Genomic DNA, 9,695 nt, shown 5'->3' on the forward strand with positions numbered 1-9,695 from the left:
TTTAAGCATGCAATTGATATGAGTTGATCACAAATTGTTATATCTTTTGCTGATTAGAAAACTATTTACATGACAGCATCGAGCTTCAGATCAATGGTGTTGTCATGGTAACAAACAAACTATATACAGAACAAGTTTTGCAACAATGAACACATGCGGTTGCAATTATGAAGTAAAATGTAATAAACAAGAGTTTTCACACTCAATATAACTTTTTTTTTTTTCCTTAAATTTTTTTATGATCAGTGTGATTTTCTTTAATTTTTTTTATTTCCACACCAGGTAGTGTTTAACTGAAGTTAAACAAACTGAAGCTGAAAACCCTACATTTAACAGAAAGTGTCTGAAGAGGGATAAGAGAGGGGGAGAGAGAGTGAGAGAGAGAGAGCGCGCTGTTCTCAGTGATCTGTGTGTGATGAGCAGATGTGTGTGTGTGTAGGGGGGGGGGGAAGCCATGTTCACTGAGGAGTTGTATACAATCCGAGCACAGATTTGACTTGCATTTACTCGTATAATACTTGTACTCGGCAAAAGTGCTTTATCCGTACCGGATACTTGTTTCAGCAGAGTACTCGGCTCATCCCTAATATTCTTCCAGCTTTGGTGAAAGTACAGCACTAAATGTGTCTTCCAGATGAAAGTGGAGATGTACGTACCGCTGGATAGGGGGTTGGGGGTGGATCTGCTACTGGTACTTTGCTGGGAGGAGGTGGACTCTGTACCATCCTCCACACTGGCTGAACAGCTTTCATCCTCCGCCTGCTTTATCCATCTCTGCATCAAAACAGTAATGTTGGGTTAAAAAAAACTAAAAAATGTACAGGACATTGAAAAAACTTAAATAAACTTGACCCAATACCTCAGAAAGTCTTGAGATTTATAAAAGATTAAATGTTTGGATAATTGAATTTAACATATTACAATGTTGTAAATCGCATGTATTCACAGCTGTGTCTTTATAAACAGCTAGAATACTTTTTTTGACCAATTTAAGGTGGTAAAAACAAGACTTGCTGATCACCATTTCACCAAGAGGAACAGCATAATGTGCAAGATTTCAAGACTTAACACTCATTCAAGAGTAAATTCATCCATTTTAAAGCTTTCAGCATTTCATTAATTGTTTGAGGACCTGCAGACAGGCTTGTAACACTGGCACTTAATTTGAATTTTCTAAGGAAGACAATATCGTTATGTACTTTATATTCAGATACTCTGTCTCTCTATAAAACCTTGCTGCATCTCTCACCTTCTTGTAGCAGCCATAAGTCCCGTCTATTTGGAGCGGGCGGGGCCGGCGCCTCTCAGGGTTGAAAGGGGAGCCAAAGCGGACGTAGTGTCTGGGTGTGGTACAGATGAGTGATGAGTGGGAGAGGCCTGGCAGCATGTTGAGGGTGGTGGCCAGCACCGTGGGGTCAGTGGTTATCCGTAGCGGGCGCTCAACAAGTACCTCTTGGTGGACCTTCTCCCCTCCAGGGACCTTGTCATTCAACCACTCTGTCACCAGGTACTGAGAACAAAGACAAACATTAATGATTAAATCTGCATTTGCTAGGAATTTACAAAATAATAAATATGATTAGGAAAGCTTGACTTGACCATAGCACAATCAAAATCTTACAAATAATTTTCAATTTTACAAAGTATAATGTCCTCTAACCTTCTTGGTCTTAGGGTATCGCAAGTTGCCTCTATTTATGCAGTTTAAACCCTGGCCATCTCCATCTAGGAGATGACCTCCCAGACCTCTCTCTCCATGGCCATGTTCAGCACCATATGGGCCCTGAGGTCCCTCCTCATCCAGAGAAACACCCTGATCAGCTGATGATGGTGCTGCTGCCATGGCTGCAGCTGCGGCTGCTGCTGCTGCTGCTTGCTGGGCGAGGGCTTGGCGCTGACGCCGGGCACGCTGGGATGAACTTGACCGGTAGCGAGAGATCCGACTTTTGGGCCGAGGCTTGGTAGGTCTAGCAGGTTTAGGAGGAGCAACTGGGGCAGGTGGGTTTGGTAATAAAGTCTTTTCTTCAATAGATGGCACTTCCTGAAAGATAATGTATAAATAGAATAAATCAAAAACTGAAAGATGAACATATACAGATGAAACAACCTGTTTTCTCTCACTGACCATGACATAGGTGGTGCGTCGTGTGCTGATCCCCACTCCAGTGTTATGGGGTATTGGATTGTTACCCGCAGGGTTTCCTGCCCCGTACTCACTTTCCAAACCCTCCTCCTTCACCTCTACTCCTCCCACTCTCTTTCGCCTCCTTTCCAGGCTGTTATGTGTCTTCATGAAAAAGCAGAGACACAAGAGGGGAGTTACACAGGCAGAGTCAGAGAATTATAAAACATTTTGTCGTTTGAATTACTGATGTTTTGCTGGAATTGAAATCTATTGTCACAGAGAACAAAAGCATGATAGTAGATAGTATGATAGTACATTAGTACTATATTGGAAAATGGGTAAAATGCCATACTCTTTTACTATAGCTGGCGACCCCATTTTCATCCACCTCTCCTTCCTCTCCATCTTCCACCTTCAACTCATCCAGCAGTCTTTCCTAATTACACAGAAAGACAGCACATGAGGAAAACATCCCACACAGCTGGAAATACAAGCAATGTTTGGCTAATATAGGCATTTCCAAAAACTTTAAGGCCAATTTTTAGAACACTGTTTTTCCCTTTGTAGTAAAATTAAAGGGATACTTCACTGAATAGCATTAACCTTTGTATCAGTAGAAACCCGGTAGTATTTTCGAATGCATCACTCCCTTATATCCCCCTGAAACGAGAGATCTTTGTATTGTGGGTCTGGAAAAAACTTCAGATGACGCAAAAATCATCATTTTGCGTCATCTGAGGCATTTTTGCCCAGAGGCTGTGGACTACAAGCCAGCTAGTTTTGCATGTTTTCAACCCGCCCATAGGGGGTTGTACTCTTCATCCGAAGCGAGTGTCAGCGAGTGTCAGCCAACTTTAAACTACACTGACAGGCTCTCTCTTTTTAGCAGAAAACTTTTACAACAATTATTTGCATTAAAATTACCGCACATGTATACCACCGGGATATATACTGTAGATACAGATCTCAGTGTCCGTTCATTAGACAACAAACTTGACTACATCCAACTTTAACAAAACTCCCAATGCAAGTTCAGAGACTGCTGTGTTTTTGTGGAAACATGGCAACAGTGTACTGGACTGCGCTATCTAGCTTCTAGGCCTGCTAGCAGATGCTTCTCCGTTGGGTAAGACTCGTGGAGGTGGGCTGTGTTATCATGGATACGGACTGGTGCAGAAATGGGGTGCTTTCATCCAACTTCTACTAACCACTGGTGGTGTTTTTGACTGTTAAATGCAGACCAGTCTGCATTCCACGCAATTTCATCATCATTTTACATCACTCCAAGCGCTAATGCTACTATTGCGTTATCTTAATTTTACAGATCCTATGTGTGTGCACTAAATGTAGTTTCATTTGTTGTTTTTATATAGTGTTTTTTTACATATTTTAAATGTGTAACTCCACTTGAGCCACGGTGAAACCTTGTTTTGTGTGTATAGTTGAAATGGCAATAAACCACACTTACGGTCAATGCCTCACTGTCTTGTCTATGTATGTAAACGGTGGCTTGGGAGTAAACTCTGAGCAGCAAAGCAAGTGCATTCTGAGATTGGGTGTCTTTCATCCACATGAGCCAAAAACACATTTTCTGGTTTTTCTTGACTCAAAGGCACCAATTTTGAATTTTCTTTAACATTTTTACTATAAGTGACCCAATTTAAAGATATATTCATCTTCCTAAATAAGTGAATTTCCAAGTGAAATATCCCTTTAATATTTCATGGCTCTTAATCTAAGCTCTCATTATCATGGACTGATTGGACCAAATGACACACACACCTCTGAGTCACTGTTCCCCTGCATTTCTTTGGCCTCCTGGTCCAGGATCTGGTTGCTGTCATCGGCAACATAGCTCTCCAGTTCTCTTCTTCTGGCTTTTCTCCGTCGGGTCTCGGCACCAACCAGAGGGGAGGAAGGTGGCAGTGAGGGGGTAATTAGGAAGCTCTCCATGGGCCTCAGGTTGTGCTTCTGCACCGGGCAGTTCTGGTTTCCCTTATGGCAGGCACAGTCCACTTTGTAATTACTGGTGGTTTGTTAAGAGAGAGGAGAAGATCACAGTGAAGAAAAAGTCAGAGGATTGAACACAAAGACACAAAACACATTCTGTAGAAGCAACAAGCTAACAAGTGGTGCTGTCTATTATGTGAATATAGATATTAAATGTTAATCTCTGTGTCACCTCTGCAATAACATTTCTCATTAATTTTCACCTTATTCATGTAATGTATATAAAAAGAGGTGTATATAATGTACATTTGCAATATTACTATTATAACTCTTATATATATATATATATATATATGATATTTATTTTATATTATACTTCTATTTAATCTTTATTTGTGTTATCTGTTGTTATCTGTGGTTGCATTTGAGTTGCTGTAACAAAGGAATTCTCCAAGTGTGGGATCAATAAAGTCTATCTTATCTGTAGTGGTCCCAGTAACATTTGTTTTATTGTGTACTAAAGTAGCATATCATATGGCAGGGTTAAGATATATTTGAGAAGACTACTTTTCAATGTAATCAAGCTATTTTCAACAATGTATTGTTCTGGATTACTTATTACTTATCTAAAGTGTTAATACTTTCTCATTGTTACTTTGGTGAACAGACCGGACCTAGGTGGCACAATGTTAATATCCCTGCAAGAAAGTGAAAGTTATGACCCACTGGCATAGTTTTCCTTTCTGTGTAAGCCTACTCTTTTTAGTCATTTGAGTAGTTAATCCTTCACTCAAACCGGCCGCTGACGCGCTGTCCGCTTTAATTTTTTTATAAAAACATAGGCCTGCTTGTTTAACACCGTTTTGAGTGTGTACAGACAGACAGACAGAGAGAGACACACACCCTGCCTGTGCAACTAAGCTCATGCATGAAAACTGTCAAAACTAGTGGTGGCAGCAACAACAACTTCCACCATGGAGGAAGTTAAGCAGCTGATTGAAATTGACCTGTTTTGCTTTTTGTGGACTGATGCCTTCTAGTGAATGGTTCAAAGGCAGGTGGAAAGATGGATATGGGCTGAGGAGTAGTACTGACCAGCTATTGAACTCATAGTCAAATCCAATGGTGACCTCAGCGTCCTTTGTGATTTGACTGATGGCGTAGATACAAAGATGGATCATGCCCTCGGCAATCATATGCCTTACCTGGTGAAGGAAACAGATACATGAGTTATCTTTGAAAATAGCAACAAAACTCAAAGCTACACAGAAAGGGAACATAAGTGGCAGGCACTGAGATTAAAAAAAAAATCTTGGTGGCTGACCTCAGCATTGGGTGTACAGGACCTCCTGATGAAGCGAGCGTCGTTTCCAAAGGTCCTTGCATCAACACACATTTCTACATCATTAAACTTTGAGTAGAACAGCACAAATGGGTAGGGTCTGGAAAGATACAATGACATTAAACAGGTGAGACAACACTAGAATCTTTGTGAATATTTTTGGACTCCATAAATCGATGAAGCGTTTATGAATGTATAAAGCCCAATAACACAAACACCATAATGTCTTACTTTTTGAAGAAATGTCCGTTTACTTCAAACTGTTGTTTGAGCATAACCTTTCCCCGATATTCAATGATGAGTGTGTCTGGTTCCAGGTTCTTGGCTGCACGGAGGATCTTCCTGTGTTTCTGCACCCGTGTAACCCGCCCCAACTGTAGCTACAAACATCAAATCACAAACCACTTATTTGCAAAAACAGGAAAATATTTCACAAGGCAAGATTACACAATTGTGACTGTTTGTTTTGAAAAGCTAACTGGCTCTTGAAGTGCAATTGTTGTTTGGTTCAGGACTTGGGCTGACCTGCATCTGTGAGCCGAGCACTGTGTTGTTACAGGTCAGCTCAGTGCGGTTGATGGTGTCCATGGCATCACCTGAGGCGTGGATCTGTGTAGTAGAAGGGAGTCTTGCAGTATCGCCCTCTGCCTTTGAGACAGTGGTGCTGGCAGTGCGGTGGAGCTGGAGGAGGGTCTGGACATCAGCGCTGTACTGGTTGGCCAGAGCCTCTTCATACTGGTCCGTCCACTGGCGAATCCTGCTCTCCCATCCCTCTGCTGTGTTCTCATCCAACACGCCAACTTCTGTTGTTGAGTTCTAGACAGAAGACAAGATGAAGCAGGTTATGACAGAAGTTACTCTTTACAGAAAATAGAAGCATGTGTATGATAGCACCGAGTAAAGCATATCTTAACATACACCTTCAATCTTACCTTCATCCTCATAGACTTCCTAGAACCCTCTCTAAAAGCCTGAAAGAAGGAAAATGAACACATATCAAAACATGCACATGTAAGGCAGCAGCTGTTCTACAAACAGAAACAAATTTTAGGTATTCTCAATGTTGCAAGGTAGTTAACAAAAAATTAACAGCTGCATATTGGGCTTTGATCTTAGCATTTATCATTTACTTCTATCTGCCTATGGATTCTTTGCTTTACTCATTTTAGTGCACACTCATTGCAAGAGTTGGCATACCTTGACCTTCTTGCCCTTAGGCAATCCACGAGCTTTCTCTGTGCTCTTCTTTCTCTTTTTAGATTTGCTCCTTTTGACCCGGTTGACAGTGAGTTTGATGCTGGTGGGCGTATGCTGGGTGGCAGTGTAAGAGATGGTGGAGGGCTCAACCTCTTCGTCACCACTCTCAGTGGCACTGCTCTCTCCAGCTACAAATCAAAAAACAAAACACAGGTATAATCATCAGAGAGAACTTTACTAACTTCTATAGAGAAATGAACTAACCAAAAAAGACAAGAGACAATGTACCTGAGACATTTTCTGTTTTTCTGTGTTGGCCTTCTGCTCCTTTCCTCCTGTCAAGTCCCCTGCAACAGAATTAAACACATCAGCACGAGACACATGGGCCATAAAAAGCGAAACACTAAATCAAATCATTGTTACAATATTGTAGCAATGAAATTTCGGAACAGACTAAAAGGCTAAGCACATGTATCAACAATTGAGCAGATGTTTGAAAATGGCAGGAGATTCTGCTTGTCAAACATTTTTGAGCAGGCTGAAGTTAGAGGAGCGATCACACCTAAATTAGAGGTTTAGAAACAAACAAGATATTTTATTTAGATTATATACCTAATGGACAACCAAATGGACATTAGGTATCAGGATTTGCGCTGTGCTGTCCTTTAAGTGGAAGCTACGTCCCCCCCTTATGTGGAACCTTTTTGTAGTGATACAGTCTCTCTCTCCCTCCCTGTCAGTATAGTAGCTCGCTCTACGCTATCACACTTTCCTTTATCCCCTCATTGGACTAACTGTGGATACTACTGCGTGCGTGCATCAATAAGTAAGTCTGATGACGAGGTTATATAGGATTTATGATTGTACGTTAGTACCAGTAGGCTAATTCAAGAGGGTGCTATTTTATGTGTGAGCCAATATTGCGCAACTGTTCATTTGTGCTGCAACAGTTATGTTTCTGTTTATTGAATGCGTTATTCAGCGCAAATATAACCAAGAATGTAGTTTAATCTCAGTAATGATGGTATATTGGGTTATTACTGTTGCTCTGTTAAAGAACGTTCCACTGTACTGTTGTTATGCAGATCACAGAGATCGAAGTGAGGCTAGACTTTACGGCACCATAGTTAGAAAGTAGGTCAAGTTGTAATTTACTGTCCCTACCAGCAGCACCATGTAATACTGTCTATTTACAGAGGGCATTTAAACGTATGTCTGGTTGTTTCTATGTTAACCGTTAGCCCATAGTAGTAGAAAAAAATTTGATGGTCGTCCATCACAATGTTTTACTGTAAACATTGTCAATTGCCAATTTAGGGGACATTGAACAACCCTACTAAAAGAAAAATAATTTTTGTACCTAATGACATAACTGTAATAAATTTGATCCCACAACGATATCAATACAATGGCTCATTGGGTCATATGACCTGAGCATTGTTTCCACCGCTAAAAAACAGGTTTTATAAAACACAATGAATGCCTCGAAAACTGTACTGCTACTCTTAATGGCAGAACTTTGTTTTGCTACACTTCGCTGTCCTTTCTCATAAATTTGAAAGACTGTTTGGAAGGTCTAGTCATTACACGACTGGGCAGGTTTTCCATCTCTCACCTGCAGTTGTCACATTTGATGAGCAGCCCATCCGAAGTCAGGCTGCAGTGACACCAGCTGGCCACAGCCCCGTCTTCCTCTGAGGAGCTGTCGCTGTCGGCTGAGTTGTCCTCAGTAGCTTCATGATAGCGGGAGCCGCGTACCACGCCGTTGAGATCCATACGGGGAATGATGGTTTGGGAGAGCGGGGAGGCGGGTGGGGTGGGGGGAGGGGGCGCGCCATAGTTGTGATCCTGACAACACACAACGGAAGACTGTTGCATCTTCAAACAACGAGTGTTCAGGCAAAAGGGAAATGGAAAATGGAGACGAATGAAAATGAGGGCAAAACAACAGGTATGTGAAACAGTATAGCTGTTAATAACGTAAGTAGTTTGTGGTAACAAAGGACTTATAGCAGAAGAGAAATCCATGTCTTTATTAAACGGCCTATCTAAAGTGTTACTCTTACTGTTCTATAATAATAGAACACAGAACTTGAAAAGATTAGAAAACAGGAAAAGATTGGTTAGACTAAACAGTTATTATTTTAGCTTCTAAAATGTTTGTAGTTGAAGCCAATGTATCTTTGAGTAAAAGAGAGCAATACTAATTTCATATGATAAGACATGCTATGATTAGAATTGATGCATGGAACTCACAGCATATGGTAGTCCCCGATACCCATGACTCTGTGCACTCCCACAGCTGTGGTTGATGTAGTTTTTTTCATTCACGGCAGGGCTTGCTTCAACTGACTCAGGGCTGGAAAATAACAGAAATGATTAATCCAAGGAATGGCAATAGAATAGAAGTTATATGAATAAAACGGTAGACATTTTCCACTATGATTTTCCAGGGCTTTGTAAAAAAACAAACAGTTTTTTTTAAGGTGCCCTGCCACATGTATTTCTTTACTTTGTGGTAATGTCTGAAGTTCTACCATTGACTACCATTGTTAGGCAGGGCACCTTTAAACTAAAGACTTTAATCAGTCAATAGATGGCACCACAACCCTGAAGTGGCTGTCAAGCCTTGAAGAACACAAATTTAGGAAATTAGAATGTGAGAGTTATTATTATCCTCCAATTCTAGGGCAATTAAATGGTAAAAGAATCAAAATGACAACATGTTACATTTAAATGCAGGGATTTTGTATCTAAGCAGACATTTTCTTATGTTAATCAATGTTAATCAATGAAGTTTTGAAACTAAAGAGGGGCTGAGAAAAGATGGATGGGAGAGACCAGCTGTATTCCACATTACCTCAGTCAAGTAAGCAGGATAACCTACAGAGATGTGGTAACAGTTCTCACTTAGGCTGTCAGTGGACATTTCCTCAGACACTACTTAACATGGCAAGGACTGATATGGAGATGTAATACAAGTCTACCTTACCACTTCAGTTTACCCCTGAAGGCATCAAAACTATGAATGAACACATATGGAATTATGCACTTAACAAAAAAGTGTGAAATAACTGAAAA

The 9,695-nt window shown here is 40.8% G+C and overlaps 1 protein-coding gene across 5 annotated transcripts in view; it reads right to left on the bottom strand.

Annotated features, from left to right (window-relative positions):
- Positions 1 to 9,695, bottom strand: part of setd5 (SET domain containing 5) — a 78,523-nt gene that overhangs the window by 27,800 nt on the left and 41,028 nt on the right. For 2 of the 5 annotated variants that reach the window (XM_032514574.1, XM_032514572.1), the window contains exons 3-17: positions 8,871 to 8,973; positions 8,230 to 8,462; positions 6,903 to 6,961; positions 6,615 to 6,802; positions 6,350 to 6,388; positions 5,943 to 6,233; positions 5,649 to 5,797; positions 5,400 to 5,517; positions 5,171 to 5,280; positions 3,908 to 4,151; positions 2,478 to 2,561; positions 2,126 to 2,287; positions 1,661 to 2,041; positions 1,250 to 1,510; positions 657 to 774 (exon numbers count right to left, since the gene is read on the bottom strand). In XM_032514574.1, the coding sequence (XP_032370465.1) occupies positions 657 to 774; positions 1,250 to 1,510; positions 1,661 to 2,041; positions 2,126 to 2,287; positions 2,478 to 2,561; positions 3,908 to 4,151; positions 5,171 to 5,280; positions 5,400 to 5,517; positions 5,649 to 5,797; positions 5,943 to 6,233; positions 6,350 to 6,388; positions 6,615 to 6,802; positions 6,903 to 6,961; positions 8,230 to 8,462; positions 8,871 to 8,973 (2,540 nt within the window). Of the gene's footprint in view, positions 1 to 656; positions 775 to 1,249; positions 1,511 to 1,660; positions 2,042 to 2,125; positions 2,288 to 2,477; positions 2,562 to 3,907; positions 4,152 to 5,170; positions 5,281 to 5,399; positions 5,518 to 5,648; positions 5,798 to 5,942; positions 6,234 to 6,349; positions 6,389 to 6,614; positions 6,803 to 6,902; positions 6,962 to 8,229; positions 8,493 to 8,870; positions 8,974 to 9,695 lie in introns of all 5 variants that reach the window. The other 3 variants (XM_032514570.1, XM_032514573.1, XM_032514571.1) reach the window with 2 other exon arrangements.

The sequence above is a fragment of the Etheostoma spectabile genome, chromosome 4 (assembly GCF_008692095.1).
Source record: "Etheostoma spectabile isolate EspeVRDwgs_2016 chromosome 4, UIUC_Espe_1.0, whole genome shotgun sequence".
NCBI classification, from domain to species: Eukaryota; Metazoa; Chordata; class Actinopteri; order Perciformes; family Percidae; genus Etheostoma; species Etheostoma spectabile.